Source organism: Poecile atricapillus, chromosome 14 (genome assembly GCF_030490865.1).
Source record: "Poecile atricapillus isolate bPoeAtr1 chromosome 14, bPoeAtr1.hap1, whole genome shotgun sequence".
NCBI classification, from domain to species: domain Eukaryota; kingdom Metazoa; phylum Chordata; class Aves; order Passeriformes; family Paridae; genus Poecile; species Poecile atricapillus.
The window spans coordinates 10,526,159-10,553,422 of record NC_081262.1 but is presented as its reverse complement, the minus strand read 5'-3'; the positions used below and the strand labels follow the sequence as shown (position 1 = coordinate 10,553,422).

Genomic DNA, 27,264 nt, shown 5'->3' with positions numbered 1-27,264 from the left:
TAATTTAAAAAAAAGTCAAGGAAAACACTTTATTATTGTATTTGGGTAACTGACCCTGCATAAGTCTCTAATCAAGGTTGAATATAAGCAGTGTAAGTCCACAACAGCCCAAGTGCTTTGTAACAAGGCTGCCCTAAAAGCAGTTTTAGATTAGACTACTGTCATCAGCTACAAAATCTTTGCTATCCTGGAAGGCAGTTCCATGTTTATGATGAATATTAAACAAAACTGTTAACTGAAAAAGCAGGCCAGTTAAGTCTGGACTGAATTAAGCTCAGAGCTAGTTTTGAAATATAAAAGCAAATAAAATAAATAGAATGTAACCATTTAACGAAGTATATAGGAGAAACAAATCACTTCTAAATTTTCAGAGTTTTCAGCTTAACAGCACAACATCAACTGTCCTTCTTCACTCATATCAGACTGGTGTGGGTTTCATGACAGATTTTTCAAGTTTTTGTAACCAAAGCTTCACACAAATTTCTAATAATATTCAGCAAATCAATGACCTCTTGTGGTCTAACAGGAAACAACACTTTTACCTGCATGAGCTCAGCTCGAACTGGCTGAATGTGGTCATACAGAAAGTCTGGCTGCAGGTTATCCACACACAATTCCAGAGTCCTTAAGCCCTGGCTAACGAGGGTCTGGGATCCATTGAGAGCTGACACCAAGGGGTCCATCAGCATTGGCAGGTAAGGCAGCAGCGAGCTCAGACGAACGGGCACAGTGAGGCAGAGCTCTACAAACAAGTCTTTCATGTGCTGTTTGTGAAGGCCACTTTGTAACATATTAAGTCCTGAAAATTATGGATAAGTTATACACCCACAGGAAAAAGACAGTCCACAGTTTACTGCTAAAAATTGCTATTTCCTAATTTCAGAAGAACCTGATGTTTTTGAACACTGTAGAGCTTACAGCTCTGCAAATAAAGGATTAACAAAATATTAATACCATTCATTATTCTAACTTACATCTAAGGATGTCATGCAGTGAATGCTTCTTTATATACACACATATAGAAGAAAAAGCATCTATGTATATTTTAAAGTTTAATATTGGGTTCAGTAAGGCAGCATTTGAATACACCAGATAAAAAAGAGAAAAAGATAATTTGACTCAAACCTCAGCCTTGTAACAATAAAAAATAAATCCAGACAGAACAACTGTTTTTTAAGATATTTTGAATCCTGAAAAGAAACATTCATTGAGTTCAAGTACATTAATTGTCCCATACAGACTAAGCACATTCCCCAAGTCATTTTTCTCCCCATAAAGATTTCACATACTCCATGAATCTACTGACATGACTTTTACATAACGATTTATTGATAACATATATATTTGCTAACTACAATAAAAACTGTCCCTACAGCTGTAGATCTGAAGCAGTCTACAGTCCTGGAATAATTCTAATTAGCTTGTCCTTAGGTTTAAGTAGCTCTCCACATTTCCTTGCTCACCCTCAGTATTTTTGGAACACAGTTCTTGCAAACATAAATGCTCAATTAATCAAACTGATTGTTATTTCCATTTCTTTGTGCAGTCTGGCACTACTTGATTTCTATTTATCATGCCCTTGCAGGGGCACACAGGCCCTCAACTGCAGAACAGCCAGAGCTTCACTGCCGTGTTCTCCCCACAAAACCAGTGATGGCCTGGCAATGTTCCTTCACCTACTCACTCATCCCCCAAATGCTTTATGCCAACAAAGTTATGCATTACAAAAAAAAAAAACCCAAACCAGTAAAAGAAACAAGAAAACTCCAACAGCCCCACAATGAAAAGAAGAAGAAGCAGCAGAAATTGTGAAGCAGCCAAAACTATGGAGCCTGAAGCAGCTGATAGTAAATGAAAATAAGCACATTCAAGGTATTTAAATCAATTGCTAAAATCAAAATCCAAAGCTACTTAGCAGGGGTAGGGCTTTAGTTTTGAGGGGTTTTTAACTACATAACATAACTTTAATACTACTATTCACATAAAAAAAATCAGAAGCTGGGGCAGGGAAAGAAGGTATTGTTCTACCTTGCAGTAAGTTTGGTAACAGCGGCAAGAATTCTTGGTATAACAGATCATGACTGCCTCCTCCAATAGATCTGAACAGTGCTCTGAGCAGCAGGAAATAGTTATAGGGCTCTTTGGCAGTCTGTGCAAGTTCCATAGAGCTGTTCACAATCTTGTGCAAATGTGGCTATAAAGAAAATAAAGCTTGAAGATTAATAAAGTATCAAATTTTATCATCATCATTGTACTGTACAAGAGTTTAGCATGAGATTCTGCAAATCTGACAACGAAAAAATATTTCCTCTCAAGTACCTGGGAATGTGGAGCAGAAATCAGAGGTGTCAGAATGGCAAGAGAGGACATTTAACAATAATAATTTACCCCGCTCTAATTTCATCACTAGTTCCTAATTTTTGTCAATGCTAAAATTACATTTTGAAAGCAAACTCTCTCAGGTGAAAAAGGCTATGGAACTGGTGGCCTTTCTAGAGCAGAGGACATGAGCACCTTGCAAGATTCATCAAAAATAGTTGATAAATACCAGTATTCTCAAGGACCAGAGACAAACAGGAACGGGTCTGGCTATTATTAACATCTAAAAAGCTTTCTACATTGCTATGCAAACGCTGCAAACAGCCTTCATCATTCAATTAAATTGTCTGCCCAAGGCCCCTATCATCCATCCTACAGAAACAAAAAAAAGTAACAGAAGCGTGAAACTGTGAAGGTAGTAAATTACACTCTTTAAACTCCATCTCCATCTTATAAAATCCAAGTGACCTTAATTCCGATGACAAACTGCAAGAATGAAAGAAAGATTATATGAATATTGCTTCATATTACTGTTAGTTTTCAAAGATTCTGAGAAATTGGTAATCCCCCTTCTGCTCTACAAAGTTACCTGTATCAGAAATTTTGTTCGGTGCAAAGTACAAGGAAGAAAAACAAAGAAAAACTATGAAAGAACAATTAGTGTTCCATTAAATTCTTAATGTCTTTTCTAGATACAGGCAGCTGCTGCTTTTATGAGGAAAGTGCACTCTTGCTACAAGCTCAGCATTTCTAAATTCACTGAATAATGAGATGATCTCATCAACATAAATAGATCCTTGGAATACACAATATGCTGTCAGTAGAAAAAATAGCATTACATAAGCCCAGACTTTCCAAGAGCATAGAAAAATCTAACTCAAGAGGTACATGTCTCTGAATATGACACAAGGGAACAAGATTCACCAACACAAAAAAAAAGTGATTTCAATCCAAGCAAAACTCTTAAGTTAATAAAGAAATAAAGGGAGAAAACATGCAAGAATTTATGCTTGTCTTGATCATGAAGTTACATGGGCTTATGGCAACCACAGTCGTGTATCAGCCATTTATATTCAGAATGAGAACATCACTTCATAGTTTCAAATATGAAGAAAATATTCACAGAAACCATCTCTTATAAACAAGACCACGTACTTGGAATTTGGGAAAAAATGGAGATGTGTCACAAAAAGTGCTTCAAACATTAAATGACTCTCAAATGTTAGGACTGTGCAAAACTCTTAAGAGTGCTGTTTTTAAAGCACCCTTATTTTTAACACAAATGACCTTTACCTTCAGCATTTGTTCATTTTCAGCTGCAAATAGTGAAACTGAGCCAAAGACTAACTTGAACAGCTTGAGATACAGATTGGAGAGTTCCACATTAGAGCCCATTTCTGGCAGACGATCCAGAAGATACTCCACCAATATGGTTGCAAAGAGAGCAGAGGTAGTAGGGTTTGCCAAGAAAGAATTGGCAACAATCTACAATAGGAAACCACAGAGAACTTATTACTACTGTAATAAAAAGAACAAAAGGATAAATGTACTATCCATTAAAAAAAAAATCTAAATTTCTTTCCCCATCTCCACTGCTACCCAAGAGATTATGTTTGTCCTCAGTGGAAAACAATCACGTATGTAGCTTAATGTTGGAGTCTTAGGTTAAATTTTAAATGGATATTATAGGATTTGCATTCTGTAAAACAGTAGAATATTAGCACAAAAACCTGAACAAAACAAGTCCATAATGTTCAGTACTTTTCAAAAATTAAGTTCATTCATATCTTCTAAACTGAAGTGTTCATGTTTGTATTGCATCACTTAGGTAATGTTTTTTTGAAAATCCATCTTTAAATTATTTTCATAGACTACTCTTTATACAGACTGCTTCAAATCTCACATGCTAATTTCAATATTCCTATTTATAATTCTGTGTCAGCCATATGTACCTCAAGGCATAAGCTCTTTCCTACATGCTGTTCATTATCAATTCAAAAAGCAAACAACATACCTGAAGAGCATAGTTTTTAGAGATCCTCTCCACCATATAAGGAACAGTAGTTTGAAAGATTTCTTTAAAAGTTAAAGGGTTCATCATTGTGAACACACCAGCAAAATGCTCCAGAACTTCCTTTTCCTCTTTCATCCTGACTGTCTGACAGTTTGCTACTCGAACATATGTCTGTCCATTTCCTGCTATTTGTACCTACAGCAATTGAGACACATACACTGGTTACAGAATTTGAGTAGCTTATTCCCCATTACTTTTAAAATAGTTTTTGAAGGTAACTGAGATTTTATGGGTTTTACATGCAAGCCCCACACAACCTGAAGTTGGGCACAAGAGCCAACCATGACAAAAATACTAAAATTTTGTGTTTCCAGAACAAATTTTAAAACCAGGAAGTTAGAAATGGAGAAAGACAGCAGTAGGAGTTATCAGTGTATTTGTAAATTAGTTGATACCCAAACACAGTTACATTTCATTATTACTTTCTGTAACTACAGAAGATAAACACAGACATGTGAATGCTCCAACTGTTAGCTAAACTATCTCTTTCAAGGAAAGATTTAATTCACTACATGAAAGACAATTATTTCCAGTCTGACCTGCCTGCATGAACAGACAAAAACAGCTGTTGAGAAAATAACCTGATGCTTGCAAATAGTATGTTGAAATACACTTTTGAAATGAATTCTTTATGTTGAGCATTTTGCAATAGTTGTGGTCCCAAGTAAAGATTTAGTGAAAATCTACTATATGCATAATCTGTGTTTTAGCTGACAAATAAATCCTTAATAAAAGATCTAACATACAGTGACAGTATAAATAGAAATGCTATGTGGGGAGGTTACATACCTGATAAATATCTAATGCTTGCATTGCATATTTTACCAGTTTTATATAGATTTGAGTTTCCTTGGGTTGCAACTGCTTATTAGGAATGAACTGTGCTTCTGAAAGAAGAATAAGATAGTTCAGCATTAAAAATACTATCTGTTTTCATTCTGGAGAGGCTTTTTTTTCTCTAGAATTACGAGAGATAAATACAATTAAATATGCAGTTTTACCACCAGGAGCTTTGCATGAGGTGATGCCCCACGTGATCGTCTTGACCCCACAGACCAAAGTTTTCACTAAGCTCCGGCAATCTGTGACCTGAAATGTCTGCTTATCTTCCTTTTCTTTCTCCCCCTGTTTTTCAAACACAGGTACTGGTGCAGGGGCCACGGGAGTGGCTGGGGCAGGAGATGGGACAGGAACAGGGGCTGCATTTGCTGCTGTGGGCACTCCAGGTAACGCGGCTTCAGCTGCCCCGAGCTCGGACTGGGGCTTGCACTTCTTAAAAATGACAGACAGCTGGTAGCGTGCTATGGTGTGGAATTTCAGAACAAACACCTAAGGCAAAGGAGGAGAGGCAGATCAAAGAACAGGGAGGTGGGGGGAAAGAAAAATAAAATAAGTTTCTTCTTCAAAAATCATCCTAAATTTAATAGAACTAATATTTCAAATCAGCATACCTAGACCAATAAAACTTACAGCTATTTTTAAGTCATTCAAATGACAGAAAATGTTTTCAAGTGTATCAATAAACTAGTTTGCCTTCTTCAAACAACTACTGCATCCTTGATTTTCAAAAATACAAAAAAAAATTCCATATAAAGATCTTTGAAAAGGATCAGTAGGTCTTCAAAGAGCAGCTATTTCTAATTGTACAGATTGTATAGTGCCATGCCAAGGACTTGTGCAAAGATCTTCTTTCAAGGCTTAAAAAAAAACCCCACACCAAAAAGCATACCTATAACCAGAAGGTATTAAAAAATACAATTCTTGCATACTCTTATGCAAGGAAAAAAAGATTGTAACTAAAATTTAGAATAAAATTATTTAAAAGAAACCAAGCTACTCAAAACAGACATTCAATTTCCTGCTTTGAAACTAGCAACTGAATGAAGCTGAGTTGACAAAGCATCTCTACTACACTTGCAGAGCATTTTAAAGAGCCCTTCTCTGAAGCATTGAAGTGAAATACAGTACACAGGCTGTTCCTACATATTCTCATTTCTGAAGAAAGGAGAAAGTAAAATGTGATTGACAGGATATCCAAGCAATTATCAAATGCTTTAAACGAATCAATACCTCCAGCATTCTCATAAGGATGTCTCTACCATTTCCATTTTCCTGTTCACTTTTAGAGCGGATACAGTCTACCAAATTTAGCAGAAGTTTGCAAGACATGGTCTGGATACTGCTTGGCAAGGATTCATCATCAATGTTCTTGGCAAACAGCTGGACAGCCAGGGAGAGGTCATTGAGAGGCAAGTGCTGCCGGACATGATGTACCAGGTCTGCCAGGGTGCTGTATGCAAGGGGTCTACAGCCAAAACAAGGAATGAGGAAAACACATTGAGCACAATTACAAATGTTTTTAATTTGACTAAGCAAATAATTACTGCCTAGAGATGCCTCCAAATTTCTCAATGTAAGCTTTCTGTTTTCATATGCAAACCCAGAGCTCATAAGGACTTCCTGGTTGCACAAGGGAATTTTAACCTGTGCAATCTAACCAATAATGGATCAATCAGTCCCATAACTCTGGTATTGCCTTTCTCATCTTTCTTCCTTCACAGCAGAACACCCCACCATGTATTTTCATCAACATGCATGCTACCCACATCTTGAGCAGTGCTGGTAATCTGTAATATCACACAATCATAAATGATTCATGATTTCAAATGCAGTTATGAAAACTGATACATTTTAAAACTATTTCATTTCAAATGACAGGTAAAGAATCTAGCAGATCAAATACTTCTAAATCTAACACATGTTGTCATGTTGGTACTTAAACAAAATGAAGTAATTCTCCTAGTTCATATACTAACTTGGACAGCAAGCTCATGTAAAATTCAGATTACTGAAGACACAGAAAGTTAGGTATTCTCTCCATTTACTTTTTCAATTGCAAACAAGTAAGTTTTAAAGTATTCATTGACAGAACAGTTTAAATTTCACTCAGATTTTACACCAGACATAAGATTTAGGGTGTTTCATGAAATATTGGGCAGATACTGAATTGGTTGCTCTGTTTTGGTTGTCCTCCACAATTCAAAAAACCAAAATCATCTTCATTCACCTATTTTCTCTTATTTTGTCCTACACACACATTACTATGCTGTGCCATCAAAGTGTTAAGCAAAAGCCACCGTTACAGCAGCAGAAGCTCTGCCAATAAAACAATCTAATAAAATTAGTTATCTGAAGCAAAGATTTAGGACCCTATACAGAGGCTGCAGTAAATATTAATAACTTTCAAAGTAAGCAGCCCTGGCAGGCACTCAGATCATTACTCTAAACTTTCTCATACCTCAGCGTCTCCCGAGCAGTGTATCCGGAGCCAATCAGTATAGATTCATCAAACAGCTTGTCCATGCATGGGATAAATTCTACAATTTAAAAACCAGAAAAAATTAATAAGCCATACACAACAATCAGCAAAGGAAATAATCAAAATAAGATAGTTAAGCATTAAAACACTTAACTTAGGTATTTAAACCTAAAGTTAGAAAGGGATTTTATCCTAAAATTAATTCCTGAAGCTTATAAAGGACAGTGCCATTTACAAGGAAATTTTCAAGCAATCTCTTGTGATTGTCTGCTCCACTGACACTTGCCCTTTGAGTAACACTGCAGTACCCAGTCAAAGCCAATTATATTTGCAAAGACAAAGAAATGCTCGGCTTATTTATAACTTTGAAAATCTTTTTGCATATAACTAATGAGTTACTGGAAATGTCAAGTTGGGCAACCTTGCACACAACAATTCTATTTGGCCTGGCATTTTGTGATAGTCCAATAAAAATAAGTAATATGCCTCTTAAACTGACAGAAATAGAAGAAATCTTTCCAGTTTACAGGTACACTTTAAGGAAGTGCTACATACGGCTCCTCAGGTCTGTTGTCAGGATGTGCTTAGCAGCAATCAGGAGTTCTTTCCTGAGGTGTGCTGTTTCAGCTGGACAATTGGAGAGCAGCTGCAACATTCCTTTTACCATTTGCTGAGAATATTTAGCCACTAATTCCTGCAACAGAAAAAGAGTAACATGAGTACAACTACAACATTCTAATTTTAAGGTTTGTGTTACATTTGCGAGATAGCACTCCATTAAAGTTCACTAGTTTCTCTTCCAAAACCTTATCCTAAAACTAAATTACAACAGCCATTTCATAAATGCCCAGGGAGGGGGGAATGGTATATTTTTACATTGTATTCACATGAGGATACTTTTGAAAGGATAACCAAGTACAGCTCCACCTTCAGATATTCTACACAAATGCTCCCGTCCCTACCCCCGATGCACTGCAGTCATGTAGGTCACTTGCCTGACATAAAGCAACTAGAAACCTGATGCAATAAAGACCAAAGTAATAAAAATTCATCCTACCTGGTAAATTCTGATGATGTAAGCCAAGAAAGACAAAGTTTTAATCTGAGCAGCAATAAAATCAGCATACAACTCCTTGTTATAAAGTTTATGTTGTCTGAAATTAAATCAAACAATGATTACAATTTTGTTCCTCCCCTTTAGTACCTTCACTCAGAAAATTCAGTGAAGTTTCAAATTACATCATCTTGTAGAGAAGTTCTTGCTTCTTAAAAGAACACAATCTCTCTAGAAGACCCCATCTTCAACAAGCCCTCTGCCATTCAAATTCCCAGCAGCACCTTTCTACAGAAAGTTAAACCAATACAAGGCAGCACACATTTGGCTCAGTTCCCCTAACTGGGGCAAATTTTTCTCCAAGCAATATTCCCTCCCAAAGACTTGTCTATCTCTCTCAAGCTTCAACCACTTAATCAGGTCATCCAGGCAGACAGGGAAAAGCAGAGACCTTGCTCCCACTGCCCTGACTAGAGTCACTTGCTGCTCCTCAGCATCTCTGAGGCAGGAGAAGCAGTGCCTACCCCTGCAACATCACAAGGCTTCATGGAGGCTACATCTAGGAAGAGCACAAATCTATCACAGATGGCATGGCAAAGATTAAACAACCACAAGTGTCCACAATCCCAGGGTCTTCATCGCTGTCTGTGATGATGTGGATATTTGTCAGAAACTCTGTTTTTAAAAAAACTCATTATCAAATAATAAACTGGGACCTACTGCACAGCTATGGACTTTACCAATGACATATGATGCCAGTAACTTCACCTACAGAACCTTGGTAATTTTCAGTCAAATAATCATTGCTAATTTTGAGATTAAAAGCAGTAAGATTAGAATCAAAAATCACAAGATAGAAAGAAAAAATATTTTGAGCAATACTGAATGACAGGTTTAAGTAGTTTATCTCAAATATCATCAAAATACTGTTAAATGCTCTTACCTTGCTTGAGCAGAAACTTGTATTATAATAGTGTTCATAATCAAGGGCACAAATTCAGCTACTACATTATGAATGTTCAGTTTGTAGAGCTTAAAAAAAAAAGTATTATTAGAGAAATTTGCAAGTCACACTTGCAGTTAAATTACTGGAGAGCTATTAAAAAAAAATAAGACATCTCACCAGCTTATTTTTAGACGATATTTTAATTTCAAAAGTATATAACATTCATTTTTACTAGTATGTTAGCCAACAAAAGTTACACAAGCCATTCAGTAATGAAGTATTTACATGCAAAATACTGAAGTGTACTAACCTGATACATGAGAACAACAATAATAGGTAGCTCAGCCAAGACCTTTAGTGATAAAGATCCTCTGGGAATTATTGAATGCTGAAAGAAAGAATACATGCTTTATAAACAGTAAAATTATTAATTCAAAAGAGTATGTAAAACACAGTTTTACAGAAACTGCTCATTTTAGTAGCACTATATTTAATAATAATAACATTTAAAAAACACAAAAGCATTGGGTATTACATTAAATAAAAATCCTGTAATTACAGCTGCATAGAAAATATCTGGAAAGTTTCAATCAGCTTCTACAGAAAAGTTTTGATAAGAAAAACAAGCAAAAAGCAAGTCTTTTATTTTTGCCTGGCCTAATGATCTGTGGTCCTGTGCTACAGACAGCCCCCCCAGTTAAGAGCAGTCAGAACACTCACTGTCCTCGTTTCACTGTCCTCTCGCTCAGGATTCACTTTCACCACAATGGTTGTAATCATGCCAACCATTTCAGGAGTGGGAACAGTGTTCTCTGGAATCACCTGAGGGTTCTCAAAATACCGATTCTACAAGCAAAGAGCAGAAGAAAAATATCATAATGCCAATAATAGTCGAAAGGCCATCCATCTCCTCAGATCTCCTCCAGATAATTTTCCCCTGGAGCTGTTTTCTCCTCTCTGCACGTGATGTTTGCACTGCAGCATCTGCCTGGGCCAGACAGACACCCTGCTACCCTTCCCACTGGATGGAGAAGCAGGAGAGCTCCCCCAGCCAAGGCGGTTCTCCAGCTAAAGGAAAACATCCCAAGAGTTACTCTGTATCAGGCAAGGAGGATCAGACCCCACCCTTCCCTCAAAAACACTTTTGGTTATATGGAGACACCTGCAGCCAACCTCACCCTGCTCCAGAACTTCAGCTCACTTTGATTTTCTCCTACCAGTAACAATGTGCCAGAAACAGAAGGTTTTCCAAATCAAAATCTAAATGTCTCCATTTCTAGACATAGTTTTGATAAACTGATTCACTAAAACTATATTTACTTTCCATCACTAGATGCAAAACAATTACGTCAGTATCCTTTAGAGTTAAAATTAAGAAACAAAAACTAGTTTTCTGACTATAGCAAGGGCAATTTAAGAAATAAGAAGCTTACCACTACTTTTGGAAGCTCCTTGTAAATCTGTTTCACAAAGTCCAAAAAATGATGAATCTAGGAAGGAAGAAGTCAGTTACCATAAATATTTTTTTAAAAAATTATTAAAAAACACAATTTTAGAATCTTTGTATTAACAATACAAATACATTAAATCTCTACTCACCAGTACAGTATATTTTTTGTGATAATGAAAATAATCTGAAAGTGTTCTCCTACCTCCTTCTGCTCTGTCAGTATTAATTCAAATTTCACTTGGAAAGAATCTGATCTACCTATCATCTCTACATAGTTCCAATGCAGTATTGTAAGGTATAATTACTATGAGACAACTAAGTCTTCCCAAAAGAAAATCAAGGCAAAAAGCAAGAGAATCACAATGCTAACTTCCAAATTTCCCTTGATGAGTCACAGAAGAGAAGAGGGGAGGCAGGAGGAAGTCAATCAGAGTAAATTCCTTTTTCAGGATTTTCCTTTACTAACTAAAAGGGAATTAATTCTCTTCCTTTGCATGGGAATTTTATTCCTTAGACTGATCATACTATCCATAAACATTTAAACCAAGTACAACTGAGCTTTAACAGTTTGGTTTTTTCCCCCAGGAGTGCTAGCATTATGCAATCCTCTTTTGAAAATTACTTTAAGATTAAAAAAAGGAAAAAGAGATTAATCATATGGTTACTACAACAGGTCAGGCAGCATAAAAGGACAACAGCAAAACAAATCAACCAATCCAGTTGAACAAAATAGCAATTCTGAAGAGCATGGCAGCAAGTTTCATACCATGTAAGAAGAATTATGACTTACTTCTTGAGTGATTGCTGGTCGAAACTGTTTGTGCAATTCAATAATTATTCTTAGACAAATCAGTACATTTTCTTCATTCTCCGTCTGGAAAAGAAAAAAGAAAAACTTTTTAGTGAGCCCACTGCTGAATTCCTCAACTACTCAGTGGGTACTTCAAAACCCTGTAAAATTATACTCTTCTCAACAATCTAAAGTGCTCCATTCATATGGATTTGTGTGAGCAAGACACCTTTCCTTGGATACCCTGCAGTCCTAAGGTATGGCTGAAATCAAATCCACCCTGGAGGAATAAAACCCAGACATCTCAACCACTCTCTACCATCAGACCTGTTCCCATTGCCCCTCAGAGACCCCCCATGTGAGACCCCTTCAAATGATGGTGTTGTGAATTCCAAGACACAAAACAAACTCCCAAGAATATCTATCTGTGAGAAAATCTTGCCCAGCGTGAGAACAGTTCCCCGCATTTGTACAATCCAAGTTTCTAAAGGGCAGGAGAGAACATGCAGAAAACCTGTAAGTGCTAAGAGAGGGCATGGGTGAAGCCAATACAATGTCCTTCCATTCCTCCTCCAGCAGCACAGCCACTGAAAATCCCACCCCCAGCAAATTTTGGAGATGAAGAAAGCAGATGAAAACATTTCTGAAAATTTCAAACGGTTTTAAGAGGAATTAAAAGATACCTCTAGAAATCTGAACATCACAGACAGGATATTTTTGGTATGAAGACGAAGATGTTCATTTGTTGGTATTCTGTGAATTATTTCAAGCACAAGCTTCCGGAGTTGCTATAAAAAAAAAAAAAAAGGAAAAAATAATGATACAACAGAACTTTTTGAAAGGCCTACAAAACCCAACAATTGGCTGCAGCATCTTTTTCAGCTTAATAATTCTGCATGTTGAAATAGAAAAAAAGCCATTTTATTTTATGTAGACATAGGCTCATACACAAAGACATAGCCCTTCCTACTACCCACCTATGTGAATGAGGCAAATTCAATAAATTTGTCTGAAAAATCAGACTTATTTTAAGGAATGCAATTTTAAGTATTTAATGACAAAGACTGAACTTTTGCCTTTCATTCCTAACCTTCAGTAAAGTCAGTAATTTGTAACAATGTGTAGTACTTCAGTAAGAAAGCCAATTCTGTTACACCTACTTTTACTCCTTTTTCACAGAAGCCCAGACTACCATAGTTTATAAGTAACTTATTTAGAAACAGGACTATTTCAGTTCCACTCCAAATGACAGACCTATTTTTAACAAGTCTTAAATCAGTTCATTAGGTTAATCAAGGACTTCATAGCAAAAAGACAGGAGATGTGCCACACAGTTTACCTGGGCTGGCTTTTCCTGCAGAAACTGAACTTCCCCATCCTGTAGAAAGGTGAGAAACCGAGGGATGATGTGTTCCAGGAATGTAGAATATTGAGGGGATGATGTGACATTCTAATTAAGAACAAAATATGGGGAGTTATAAAATAGACATCACACAGATTATACTCAGTTACATTCAAAGCCACTATTAAACATTTTCAATGAATTTTGAATAGATTCAGTGACTAAGTATCTGCTGACACACTACAGAACCAAGTGAGTTCCAAGAGAACATTAGCAAAACAAATACTGAACAAGTTCTCCCTTACTGAAGTGGAGAGCAAAGAGAATCAACTAAGTCTTCCAATTCTAAATAGATCACCAGACTAAGCAGCTAAAACTATTCTTTTAGTCAGATAAATTGTTTCAGAAATAGATTAAGCAGATAAAAAAATCCACAATAATGATTTTTAGGTTTCTATAGCTTCAGAACAGGCACATAAAAACTAAGTATTCAACTAAAGTATAATTTCTGCTAACACAAGGCTGGGTTAACTTGTGTTTCACATTTTCTCTGCTGCTCATCTAAAATGATGGTCCATCACCATGCAAAAGATGTCACTGGAGACATCTCCACTCCTGATGTCAGATTCTGCATCTGACAACTCTCTCACTTCCACACCATGGGATACTCAGAGGAATCAGAAGGGCCTCTGTTTCACAATGGCACAATACACATTTGATCTAAATAAAAGAAAGCTTTAAATGCAGACATTTCATAGCATTCAAATAATAGAAGAAAATATCTTACTTCACTTTTATTTAAATGCTTAATGAATAAAGATTTGTCAATGAAAAGCTAAGTCCAAATGTAATTCTTCAACAACCTGGCTAATTCCTAAATACCAACCAAAAATCAATGACTCGTAACCATATAAATCTTATGTCACAGCATACTACTATTAATATTTTAACTGCATAACATCAGAAATTCAATTAATACACATTAAGCAAAAAAGGCTGCCACTTCAGAATATTAGTGGGTTTTTGCTGGGTTTTTGTTGCTTGGGGTTGTTATCTTTTTATTTACCTCAAAATTCTCACTGACTTCTTGCATCATTTTCAGTTTGGTTTCATCAGCTGAAAATGGAAATTCAAGAAAAAAAATGTGAGTGTAAAACTAGATCATGAAGGAAAACATCAGGCCCATTGATCAAAGAAGCAATCAGATCTTATCAGTTTAGCTATCACTGCCCAATTATAAGACACACAGGTCTCTCAAACAACCACCACACAACTACGCACACACACACACACACAGCTCACTCACTTAGGCTCAAGGAAGTATTTCTCATCATCTTGCTTCTTCAAAAATCAAAACTCAAACAAATTTCCAAATGAATTTGACAGATTTCACTGTCTCATTTATCAACTGCCTGAACAAGTCTGCAACACTTGTGAAACAAATTACTGAAGAGCTGCAATTTTCAATAAGAAGAAAGTTTCTTACGTGTATTGACATCTGTCAGAGCAGCCACAAACTGAAGGTATTTTTTCATCAAAGTGGTTTGGTCCACCACCGTAGGTCCTTGTGCTGAAACAAATGCCATCTTGGAGCAGGAAGGATCAGTTTTCAGTACATAAAATCAAGATCAATACACCTACAAAGGAATACAGAAGTATTTGTTAGTTTGCATGGCTTGTTAACAGCAGCTATCCACATCGCCTACATCCATTCTTCTGACATATTGAAGAGGACCACCTTTCCCAAAAACCACAACTCTAACATTGAATTAGGTTTACAAATACAACACCAAGCATGTACAGCACTCACTGTGACAGGACTGCACTAATAGATAAAAGGAGTTAGTGAGCTCTTCACAGCACAAGCATTCACGTGTTTTTCCCGGTTTCCTGTCTCCCAGCAAGCAGCAGGCTCCAGGCTCAGGGATGCTCCCGACACCGCACACCTGTCATTCTGCCTTCCGCCGCAGCCAGACCCCAAACTTGCAGCTACCCTGGGGCACATCCCTGCGGGACTCACTCCCAGGGGCGCCCGCAGTTGTCCTGCCGCCACAAGCTGCTCGTCTCGCTCGTAAAGAAGCCTAAAGCCACATCTGGCTTGAGAGACCGGAGACCTCCCTCCTCCCCTGGGGGTTTCTCGTTAGTTTTGCTCCTGGCCAGGTCCGGCCGAGCCAGCCCGGGACCCCGCGCCCCTCACCTTCCCCGCCGCAGCGCTGCTCGCCCGGGTCGCTCCCCGCTGCCAGGGCGCCGTCACGCCGAGCCCATCTCCGCCCTGCGAACACGGGCACCGTCAGCGGCCGCTTCCCCCGCGTCCCTCAGCCCTCCCGGCGTCGTGCTCGGCCCCAGGCCTCCGGCGGGGCTCCGGCCGCTCCCTCCTGCCGGCGGCGCGCCGGTCCCGCCTCCCCCCGCCCCGCTTCGCCGCGCCCAGGCCCGGGCCCCACCGGGGCGCTGCGGCCGCGCTCCTCACCCCGAGGCTCCCCGGGACCGCCCGGCCGCGGCCCCCCGGCTCCCTCCTTTGTTGCTCCCGGAGGCCGCCGGCAGCGCATGGGCGCGACGGAAGCGCCCGAGCTCAGTTCCGGCCGCCTCCTCCCGGTGCCGCCTCCCGCGCCTCTCCCCGAGCGGAGGCGGGCGCGCAGCTCCGCGGCACCGCCCGCTCCCTTCGCCGGCCCCGCGACCCCCGCACGGCCCCGCCCGGGCCCGCCCCGCCAGGGCCGCCTCTCCCCGGCGCTGCCAGCGGCCGCTGCCTGAGGTGAGCCCCGCCCGTCCCAGCGTCCCCGGAGGCTTCGCGGCCGCCGGTAACAGCGAGCGAGGAGTTACCGGGGCAGAGGCGGCCGCGGCCGGTGCCTCCGGCCGGCGCAGGGCCCACCCCGCCCCGCCGGTGCCCCGGGCGAGCGGCGGCAGCACCGGAAGCGAAGCGCGCAGCGACACCGATCCGCCACAAGAAACAGAAGGGCGACCGGGAGTGAGAAAGAGCTTCGAATGCCGAGTTTAAGAAAATTAAAAAAATAAAAGTAAACGAATTAAAACCAAAATATACAAAACAAAACAGGAAAAAACAAAATAAAACGACAAAAAAAGAACACCAGAAAACCACATTCCGGCGGTTTTGCTCTCGCTTCTCTCCAGCAGCGCACCCGTTACAGGCCGTTCCGAGCGCTTCGGAACCGGTAACAGCAGCCGAACTGCCCCCGGCAGAGGCATCCCAGCACCACCGCAGAAATACTTTATATGTGCTTGCCGCAACCAAAGAGCAGCACAAGCCCCTTCCCGAACGCTCCGGGGTGTCCTCACTCCCTCGGCAGATGCGAGGCATTTGTGGTTTTCATTGACTATTTGTTTACACCGGCGGCGGCTTTGCAGCCCGGCGGCGCTGGCAGCGCGGTCCCGCAGGAACTGCCCCCGGGAGAGGCGGGCTGGGCGCTGCCGCGGGGGAGCGTCCCGGGGGCGCGGCGCAGGAGCCGCAGTGCCGCGGGGGCAGCGCGGCCCCGGTGCGGCCAGACCCGGCCCCGCTTCCAGTCCCGGCCCCGGCGGCACCGAGAACAGCATGCGGTGGCTGTTCTGCGCGCTGCTCCTGCTGCTGCTGCTGATGCAGCTCGGCCACGGTCGCTCCCCAGCCGCAGGTAAGGGGCCGCCGGTCTGCGCCGGCATCGCCGCCGGGGAGCGGGCGAGGGGCGCAAGGTGCGGGGGCGAGGGCTCAGACCTCAGCAGTGAGCTGCATCACGAGTGGGGGTGGCTCCCTGCCCGAGCCTGATAGATGTGACAAGGGATGGAAGCACCCTCCCACCACCCCAGACTTTATTCTCAGGCGCTGCGATCCTGGTGCCTGCAGTGAAGGTGGGGTATCCCGGGCAGCGGGGGCTCTGCTTTGCACTTCCAATCCAAAAGCTGCACTTCTGCTTCCTCTGACCCCGCACCGCGGGTCACGAGGTACTTGGGCAGCTGCTGTCCCTCGCTGTGGGACTCACAGAGCTCCATTCTGCAGAGAGGGATCGTAAAGGCAGGAGAAATCCCTGAATTGGATTCGGGATTCATCCCTGGATGAAGTGTCTTCTTGTGCCGGTCAGTCCCTGGGATGACCTTGGGTTAGCCACTGAGCCTCCAGCTGCTGCAGCTGTCGGGCCGGTATGGCCCTGATTTGTAAAGCACTGTGATATCCTCCAAGGAGAAGTGCTAGATAAGCATGAGGTAGTCAGCTATTTTTTGCCCGAATTCCGAGTGGAGCATAGCCTGAATCTTCTAGAGACATGAAACCTCCCCCTGCCAGATTTCATCAAATCACAAGCATTTCTCTTTTAACTCAAAAACTGAACTCAGGACCATTTGTTGTGCTGTGAAATGGGAACAGTGGAGTTCTTTCTCAGCTAGTAGTGTTACAGTTCATTTCTCACTGTTCTTTTGCCTCTAGAATTGTTCAGCACCTGTGATCTGTAAAATAAAATGCAGGCACAAATGCCATCTCTTTCATCCCACCCCAAGCTGAGGGGTGCAGAAAAGCCATGACAGGAGTTAGCTGGCCCCAGTGCTCCCTTCACATTAGAGGTCACGGATGAGTGAGAAATGCAGTTTCTAAAGGTCAAAGATTCAAGTCCCTGGTAGCAGTCTTGTGGCTGCTGAAAGGAAGGAGAAGGAAAGGCACCTGCATTAGAATCCCACAGTTCTGCTGCTCTGCCCAGCACTGCTGATGAGAGGAGAGCAGGCAGAGCTCTGATACAGGGAACATGCTCCATGTTGGAGGCAAGCAACCAGATCCTGTTCCCAGCTCTGTCCAAATTCATAGCTGTTTTGCATTTCCATTTGTTTTGGGGCTTGGGGGTTGATTTTGTTGTTTAACACATACACATCTTTTAATGCTGCTGCACTACTATTTTAAAAAAAAAATTAATGCATCTTTTCCACAAAACTCAACACTGTCTATTTCAGTAGTTTCAAGATCTGAAATCAGTAATTTGAGTAAACATGGCAGAGAAGATTATGGTGAGTTATCCAGAGCAGCAGAGCTGGTTCAGTATCACAGGTCCTGCACCTCTCATGTCTTGATGTCTTGAAGAATCATAGCACGGTTTGGGTTGGAAGGGACCTTTAAAGGTCACCTAGTTCAATCCCCAGCTATGAGCAGAGACATCTTCAACTAGATCAGGCAGCTCAGAGCCCAATCCAACCTGATCTTGAATGTTTATACTGGGCAACCGGTGTAAACCAGTGTTTCACCACCCTCATTGTGAAACATCACCTCCCTCAACCTGCTGACTGATTTTTGTGAAGACTCATATCTTTCTTGGGTGCACATTGTTGGCTCAAGTTCAGATTTTCATCCTCAGTACCCCCAAGTCCTTCTCTATCCCTTCATCCCCCAGCCTGTACTGAATAGCAGGGGTTGCCCCAATCCAGATGCAGCACCTTGCACTCAAGCTTGTTCAACCCCATGAGGTTACCATGGGCCCACTTTTTGAACTTCTCCAGACCTCTCTGGACTGCAACTGATCATCCACTAGAGCACAGTACAACTTTAATTTGCCTTGGGATTTTTGGTCCTTTCCTGGAAAAGGAAATTTAAGGTGGGCCATAGCACAGAAAATGCTTTTACTGAGTTTTTTTGTGTTTACTTATGCGGAAAGTTAGAGAAACTTTTCAACAGAGCTGGTAAAGGAGTCTGGTGAATGAAATTTCACCTGAGTTTGAAAGTTTACATTTTTTAAGACAGAGATTAGAGCTGAGCATCTTCCTGTAGCTGGAAGTCTAGTGATCATGTTAGATCATTAGTGACAATAAACCTCTAGCCAGCATCCAGCTCTGGGTGTAAAACCTCATCAAAGCTTTTGTGATGTTCTGGACTGAAGCTGTTTTACACTATGAACATTTCTAGGACCCTGTCTGACATGTTGCTTACTGCTATTTATTTGAACTCATATACACATACAACAGTTTCTGTTCCAGATATTTAAATGGTAAAAAATTACAGTGGTAAAGTCTTTGCTGGGATGAGTTTCACTGTGAGTCACATAACTAGAGCTGACTAGTTAAAATGTATAAATAAATAAATGAAATTTAAAATTCTATACAACAAGGTTTGGTTTATTCATTTTCTTCTGATTTCCACAGAGTTGTATAGTCTGGAAATAACCAACAATGGTCCCATCACAACAGGAGCTCAAGCTACTGTTCAGGCCAGCCTAAGAATGAAGAACGAAAATGCCACATCAAACTTGTATCACTTTAACTGGATTTATGCTCCTCTGATTCTGATAGAGAAATCTGAGCAGCAGTTTAATTCTGTAATTAATGTGACTGGTGAATTTCCTGGCACTTTCCCTGTGTCTGTCTGGGTGACTCACAAAAACTGCTGGTCGTGTCAGCCGGTTGCAAGAAACAACACTGTGCTTCAGATTACAGGTAAAATGTCTTTACAACCTGTACCTCTCCAGGAACTCAGTATATATATGCCCTTGCTAGCATCAGGGAAAAAGACAGTGTAAATACGGTTTCTGGCAACAGAATTTGATTAGCCCTGTGGCTGAAGGTGGGTTTGGGTTGCATGGTGCAATTAGTACCATTACAGCCACACTCTAGTCTCTCTACATCCAGGAAGAAAGTGTGATGCTGTCTGTGTTTTCCTGCTTCTGTCACTTAGAGACACTGAACTAGAAACCAGATGTTTCAGCAGCTGCAGTTGACACATCAGCATGGGCCAGTGATGCCCAGACTCCAAAAACTATGGTTCTTCTACTGCCTCCCAGCATTTCTAGATCTAAAGCGGGATGACCATCAGCAGTGACAATCTGCTGCTTTTCCCTGTTGCATGACACAGCAAATCTTAGGCCATCAGCACAACAGAGGGTTACATTTTCTTCTAAAGCTCTGTCTGAGTGTACTGAAATTGGATGTGAAGTCTTGGCTGCGTTTCTAAATGTTGCTAACTGCAATTTCAGTTTTCTGGGAATACCGGTATGGTTAACCTAATCTCTGATACAGGGATTGACAGCCCCATTCCAACAGTAATTGCAATTATTATTTGTGCATCACCAAGAAAACTGTTAGCCAGATTTAATGAATTGTTAACAGGATAAGAGTCTGTTACAGGCAATCAATAGCCCATTAATTTTATAATGAGCTGATAAGTGTCTCACCATAGTACCTCTTTATTTGTAGGTTAGAGAAGATTTTTTTAGATCAGTCCTTGCCAGTCATTGCCCAACATAGAACCTCTCATAGACAAAAACATTCCCCCCTTTCTGTATTCACAATATACAGCTCATCTGTAACTCACAGTAGTCAAATCTTAATTTCTGTAGAAACAGCTAAAACTAAGGGGTTAAAAAACCCCACAAAACAAATTAAAACCACTATCCCAAACATGATGAGTATGTGTACTGACCTGATTCTGAATCTAGATGCTTGGTATTCATACTGGTTATTTTTAAATCAATAGTAAAAGTTTATATTGAGCTCAATCAGTCCAGGATTATTACTCTTACTTCTACTGGATATTTTATCATGACCCATTGTATAACCCTAAATAAATATTTTAATTTCACTGCCTCATTCACACACATAACAACACTGAGTAGTAAATATAAAATACACTAAACCACTTGGACTAGGACACAGAAAGACTGTCAGAATACATCTGAAAGAATGCTTTCATACACACACAGAGCATGCTGTGGAAGCATGCTATCACTCCTCTGTCATATATGCTGTCATACATGCTGTCATTCTTCTGTCACATATGTTGTCATTCTTCCCCCTTTTTATTCTTCAGAATTTATCACAGGGAACCTCACCATTGCCCAGATAGAAGACAGCAGAGTTACCACACATGGTCCTAGTTCTTCCATGGACACAGTGACCCGGATTTCTTTCTCTCTTCATGACCCAAGTCATTACTTCAAGTCAGCATCATTCGTCTACAACTGGGATTTTGGAGATGGGTAGGTGTGCTTACTTTGTTTGCTTTAATGAGTATTCAAGATGGCTCTGATTTAGATGTTCATCTAGAGAAAAATCCCAATTAAATTAGTCTGCCTGCTATAAAAGTTGTTTTCATAATTTACTGACTATTCCTATTCAATTTTGTGAATTCTTTTAGCATTAACTTTAGTTTCTTTAATTAAAAATGGAGAGATTTACTCTGAATCTTGTACTAATTGTAGTTCTATAAGTAATACCACTGACATAAATCCTCATTTATATGGACATAAAGTAGAATTAGAATCACAGTCACTGGAGCATTGTCTGTAAAGAAAATATATTAGAGCTTGTCCCTTTTTAAACCAGAAGTATGCAAGCACTCAGTAAAAGGCATTTTTGATTCTAAATCTTTTCCTGTTGCACACAGAGTTTACCAGATTACCAAGGAACCCTTTGTCTACTGCAACTGCTCCTCCCTGGGGAATCGCACAGTGCATCTGAAGGTCGTGGCTGAATGGGAGCAAATTGGAAGCATCCTACACGAAAGAAAAATTATGCAGAAAATTGGTGATTTTACCACAGCTCTGGAGCTCTCGGGTAATCATGAAACATTTTCCACTTTCGATGCAGAACTAGCCCCGAATGTACTGATACAATCTAGCTTTGACATGGTAACACAACTTCAACATTGTTTCACATGCAATGACTAGACAACATCATTCAGTGAAGTGTTTCCCTTGCAGAATTGACTCGTGCTCCTCTAGGGCAGAAAAATGGGTGGAAGCAGATAAAATCTCCAGTTTCTTTTTAATCTACAGACAATTTTACTGTCTTTTGTAAAAGCCTCACATTCAATTCAAATAATAAAGTATTTATGGTAACTTATGGTGGATTTGTTTGTTCAATTTACACCAGCTATCCCTAAACAATAAATTAGTTAAATCATTAGTTAAAGTAGTTAAAGCATTAGGAAAGTCTCATTGATTTGATCAGCTTCAGGAGTAAATAAACTCCTGAAGAATTAAAAATTTAAAGAATTAATAAAGCTGATTATACATACTAAAAAGCAATCAGACAAAAAAATCAGAAAACTTACTACGTCTCTAGTGATAGGTTTCCTTTTGGGGTGTCAGACAAACAATATTATTTGTGTGATTGACAAAGCTCAAATCTGCAAGTCTGTGGAAACAAACCTTCACTGGGAAACCACTGAGACTCAAGTTTACATGTGGAGTGTGACGTGCTGGTTTTTCCTTTCTCCTCAGATGCTGTTAAAAGTATTCACATAGTGGGCTCCAGAGAGACTCATGTAATGGAAAACTTGAATTTATCCCTTCATATCAATGGCACGTGAGTAGCAAACACAACTTCTTTCTCCCCCCAAAATTGTCTCTTTAAGTGTTTTTCCCCAGTGTTTCCTAAAAATAGGCTGTTGAACCCTACAGAACAACTATTTTAAAAAACAAAACCCACCTCCTTCCTCCCAAAAACTACTGTTGAACATTGCATTTTCCTGACTTGAAAGGCAATGAACTCTAAGAGACTGAAAGACCCTGCATCTTTACAGAAAAGTAGAATCCTCCTATGTAAATCAAATGTTATATTTTTTTCAGTCTTTGTAAAGGAAATGTTAAAAGACAAGTAGACAGAGAAACAGTGGGGAGAAATACATATGAAATCTTCTTTCTGAACTTTTCTCCTTCACCAGTTTCCCTGCTATTACATTGAAATATATTCCAAACCTTGTTGCGCAGCAGCAAAGCTTGACTGGCATAGGGGATTAATAGGTTTGGGGAGCAATTCTGGCAAAGTTCAGATTGCACAAGATGAATGTGACATAGAAGCCTCATGCAGCAAGTATCAATGAAAAATAGGAGAATTGTGAGCACCTCAATCCTAGCACAAGCTCTCTCAAGTCACAATATTGGAACACATTGGAGTTTTGGAGGGAGCAGCACCCAAATATTTACCAAAGGCATAAACAGTCCCAACATACAAAGCAGCACCGTTTGCATTCAGAAAGTGAAAGGCACATTGGCAGGAATGGGAACTGAAGATGGCATCCCAGTAAATGTGAACAGCCAAAAACTATGACGGGCAAACCTGAGATCACTAAGAGCAGGCATGGTGACCTCCTAGTCACAGGACTAATGCAAGGGGCTAATGCAAGAGGAGTTTAAGATAAAGATGCTGTGACAAAGAGATGGATTATCAAAAACAAAGCTAGAAAATGAGCTAAACACATAAACAAGACGTTTTCTTTAGCAAAGAATGTTGTAAAGAGATAAGAAACAAAATACGGATAAAATAGGGTAAAGAAAAGCTCTGTCTGTTGTCAGAATCAAAGTCCATAGTGCATAAGGTGAGTTCAAGAAGAATCAGTTGAAGCAGGGGTCTGGAAAGGTAAATAAAAGCTTTCAATTAGATGTGGTGAGAAGCCACATGGCAATGAAGTGGATTGCACTAAATTGCTTGCTAACAAATAAAACCCCTTTTGTTAATGTAAGGGAATGCTGTAATACTTGAAATTTACTTACATTTTCCAGTTATTAGTCCTTTGTGCAGAGCTCATCTTATATTCTTTCCAGTTTCATTTTCAGGGGTTTTTAATTAGAACAGTCTTGGGTGTGCTTCAGTGGTACAGACAGTGATTTCTGTGTGAGGACAAAGAAAAAACTACCTTTCCTTGGAAGTGGAGGAAAAAATATTCCTTTAATCTTTATTGAAGAAGGACTAAGGAATTTTCTACACACAGTGGCCTGATGACCCTTGCAGGTATTCAGTTCTCAGCTGAAAGACCTGCCTTTATAGAAGCATCACAAAGAACTTTTTTATTTGGTATATGCTATAAACCAAACAGTGTAGTTGCTTATTTCTTTATTTATATTTAAATTAACTTCATTCATTTCAAAATTATTCTGCTATTGTAACCAAGCTCTTTGCTGAAACTTTTATAAAGTTTTCGCGTATTTTTTTATTTTACCTTTTTGCTCTTGTCGTTTCAGCCCACCACTGGCATTATGCTGGCTTATAAAATCCGAGTGCATTCCACTTGAAGGTGACAAATGCCATCTGGTGGAGATCAGTGGCTCCTGCTACAACCTCAGCCACACCTTCAGGGACGCGGGACAGTATTGCCTCAGTGTCAGGGTGGAGAACGGCGTGACAGCGCTGCAGACGTACCACGGGATCCGAGTGCGGCCGGCAGGTGAGAGCCAGGGAGTCTGAGCAGCACGGAGAGTCCCAAACAGGTTAGGGGCGAACGGGGACTATCCAGCCTGCAGATGAGGTTTCAGGAATGTGGTGTAGATCACTAAAAGGAGAGGAATAAAAAGGGGAATGAGAATTTATAATGTGCCTGCTATAATTGCTCTGAGCTTCTTGTGTTCTGCTGAACTCTTAGTCCCAAGAGTGTCTTGAAGACACTAAGTACACTGGGAAGGCTGTATTACTTAAATGAAGTATTTTTCATTTTAAATAGTCCAGCTTTTGTAGTTAGAGAGGATAACTAGGAAAACATATGTGTTACACCACCTTAATTAAGCAGTCTCAATTCTTTTTGCTTAGTTTAGTTATGGATTTTGAGGGTAGATTTTTCTAGGCCTCCATTTAATTACAAGTCTCTGTCTCCCCTGTTGGTGACCCCAGCTGGCTCCCCCATGCATGGTCAGTGCCCCTCCTGGGTCCCTAAACCATCTGGGAGAGTGGTTAGGTGGCCAAGTGAAGAGGACAGGGGACAGCCAGGCTGTGACACTGACTGGTTACACCATGTCACTGTGAGCCAGCTGTGTACAGACAGGACAGTTCACTCCAGAAGGCACTGGTGTGCATTCAGGGCTGAATCCTCTGTGCTGGAGACTCTGGGCTGCTGTGGAGGTGAGAGTGCTTCCCATCCTCATGAGGTACCACAGAGATACTAACATACATAACTAGGTGGAGGTTTTTAGGCTCTTCAAGAGAAAAAAGGGCATAAAGGGAAAGACCCTTACAAGCCCCTCTCCCACTCCTGAGATTCCAGAAAAACCTAGAGTGATCAGGGCTGAAAAGTTTATTCTTTCTTATGCACATTCCTTCTTTTTTCTAAAACTACTCCTAAAATTTCTTCGTTGTTTCCTTCTCATTGTTGCCTCTTTCTGGAGTATTGTGTCATTCCAGGAATGTGTCCTTGTGCTTTTTCCTAGAAATCCACCCAGCTTTCTTTGTCCTGCTCTGCACTGCTCTGGTTTCAGTGATGCTGGTCCTGGTGCTGTACACAACTTTTCGAAGTAACACACAACAAAAAGATCTTGTGGAGGTATTCAGTTACTCTTACTTTGAGCTGGGATAGTAATTAACTAGCTTTCAGCCATGAAAGGTATCCAATATGAAATGGGTTCTTTAATCCCCAGAAAAACAGAGCAGGAGAGAGAATTTCCCTGGTATGTGTGATCTGTTCCATGAAAACATCCAAGCAATGTAGGCAAATAGAAGAAACAGCCATGCTTCTGGCTTGTTGCAGAGAACTCTAAATTACCAGAATAATAATGGGGAGCTTGTTAATATTCCCAAACAGATGCTTGCATTGAAATATCCATTCCAGAGGATATACCTCAGAGTAGTTACATGAAAGAAAGGAGACAGTGCAAGAGGTTACAGGATAATAAAAAGGAGGGGTATGTTACCTAAAGCAGTCCTAAATTGTTACCTACCCCTTGTATGTGGCCTTCATCTCTCCAGCTCCCTTCCATCTCTAATATATTTTCACTTGCTATAAAAAGTGTTTGCAATAAGTATGAGTTCTTAAATCAAAAATAGCTTTCATGGTACTTTGGAAAGTACCTAATACCCTTTACACTGTGCCACAATATAAGTTATATATCTCTGGAGACACTGCCTATAAGCCATGTGCACAGCAGGTATAAATCAGAAGTCTATTTGAAGTTAGTGACTGAGTGAAAATGGTTGAGGACCAAGTGCCATTTGCAACCCAATGTGCTCTTGTTGGACTTGAGCCAGTGGGAACTGAACTAAAACTTACCTTTGTGATGTTCCTTTGCCAGGTAGCTGACTTCGACTTTTCTCCATTATCTGATGAACACCGGTCTAATCATTCCAAGTCAGGCTGTGGCCCAGTATGTTGCAGATCATGTTTACTTCAACCATCAAAAGAAGCTGCCTGGGAGAGCCATGAACTTCTACATCCACTTTACAAGCCAGTCAAAATGTACACACTGTGAAGAACACAATTGCACTTTGGTTGCACTAACTGTCTAACTTTCTCACTTAGGTTAAGTCAAAATCCTGGTGCTGCATGAATGGTTTGGTTTTGCCAATGCAATGAGGTTCACCACTTTAAGTCCAGCACTTGAATACTTCATCCTCTGAACTTAAAAAGAACAAGAAACACAGTAAAAGTAGCTTTATATTTTTAACTTATACAGGTGTGTACATTTACAGCTGTAAATGCAGCATTTTATTCTTATGATTGTTTTATGTGCAGGTTTGCTATATTCACTACCTCTTGTAATTTCTGTTTCTTCTGATGTCTGTTTTAAAGACAAAATTGCCTAAGACAAACATACCTCCTTTCCTATGTACAACAATATTACTGGAAATTGAAGTCACCCAAAATACTGTTGAATGTGTATTTCTTCTATCAAGGACCTGACGTGTCCAGGTTGAAAACAGAGGAGGTGTTTCCAATGAACCAGACTACCTAATTATGTTGTCTTTTTTCCTGTCTTAAAAGACCCCTTTTTAAGCTAATGGACTTCTGTCAGACTGCAGTGGTGGTGACATACTCACCTGTTAGCAGTATTTTGGTCCTGCAGAAACCTCCACATGTCCACCACTTTCTAAAATAGAACATCACTCTAATCTGTAAAAGTAGCCTTTTTTTTTTTTTTTTTAGGCTATTTATGCTTCTTTTTTATCTCATATTACTCCCCAGTTAGCCATCAAAGGTCCTCTTCCAAGAAATACAACAACCAGTAGCTCAAAGCTGTTCAGCAATACATATTTAATTGAAATTCCTAGTCAGTGTTCAAGGTTGTATAAACTCCATGCCTGTTGCAGACTATCAC

At 40.4% G+C, this 27,264-nt stretch overlaps 2 protein-coding genes across 3 annotated transcripts in view; one reads left to right on the top strand and one right to left on the bottom strand.

The window, feature by feature from the left end:
• Window positions 1-15,893, bottom strand: part of TRRAP (transformation/transcription domain associated protein) — a 74,292-nt gene extending 58,399 nt beyond the window's left edge. For both annotated transcript variants that reach the window (XM_058849514.1, XM_058849515.1), the window contains exons 1-21: window positions 15,762-15,893; window positions 15,492-15,566; window positions 14,781-14,931; window positions 14,361-14,410; window positions 13,292-13,402; window positions 12,636-12,740; window positions 11,953-12,036; window positions 11,146-11,202; window positions 10,433-10,558; window positions 10,023-10,100; window positions 9,710-9,798; window positions 8,770-8,866; window positions 8,268-8,406; window positions 7,692-7,770; window positions 6,464-6,698; window positions 5,395-5,722; window positions 5,183-5,280; window positions 4,334-4,528; window positions 3,613-3,804; window positions 2,029-2,194; window positions 543-799 (exon numbers count right to left, since the gene is read on the bottom strand). In XM_058849514.1, coding sequence (XP_058705497.1) covers window positions 543-799; window positions 2,029-2,194; window positions 3,613-3,804; window positions 4,334-4,528; window positions 5,183-5,280; window positions 5,395-5,722; window positions 6,464-6,698; window positions 7,692-7,770; window positions 8,268-8,406; window positions 8,770-8,866; window positions 9,710-9,798; window positions 10,023-10,100; window positions 10,433-10,558; window positions 11,146-11,202; window positions 11,953-12,036; window positions 12,636-12,740; window positions 13,292-13,402; window positions 14,361-14,410; window positions 14,781-14,880 — 2,586 coding nt within the window. In that variant the 5' untranslated portion in view covers window positions 14,881-14,931; window positions 15,492-15,566; window positions 15,762-15,893. The remainder of the gene's footprint in view (window positions 1-542; window positions 800-2,028; window positions 2,195-3,612; window positions 3,805-4,333; window positions 4,529-5,182; window positions 5,281-5,394; window positions 5,723-6,463; window positions 6,699-7,691; window positions 7,771-8,267; window positions 8,407-8,769; window positions 8,867-9,709; window positions 9,799-10,022; window positions 10,101-10,432; window positions 10,559-11,145; window positions 11,203-11,952; window positions 12,037-12,635; window positions 12,741-13,291; window positions 13,403-14,360; window positions 14,411-14,780; window positions 14,932-15,491; window positions 15,567-15,761) is intronic.
• Window positions 15,894-16,713: 820 nt separating this feature from the next.
• TMEM130 (transmembrane protein 130) lies at window positions 16,714-26,812 on the top strand. The gene is made up of 8 exons (XM_058849516.1): window positions 16,714-16,914; window positions 19,394-19,684; window positions 21,054-21,222; window positions 21,630-21,799; window positions 22,468-22,552; window positions 24,208-24,410; window positions 25,384-25,496; window positions 26,242-26,812. Exons 1-8 carry the CDS (start codon window positions 16,839-16,841, stop codon window positions 26,416-26,418), a joined length of 1,284 nt encoding a protein of 427 aa, XP_058705499.1. The 5' UTR covers window positions 16,714-16,838; the 3' UTR covers window positions 26,419-26,812.
• The last annotated feature ends 452 nt before the right edge of the window (window positions 26,813-27,264 follow it).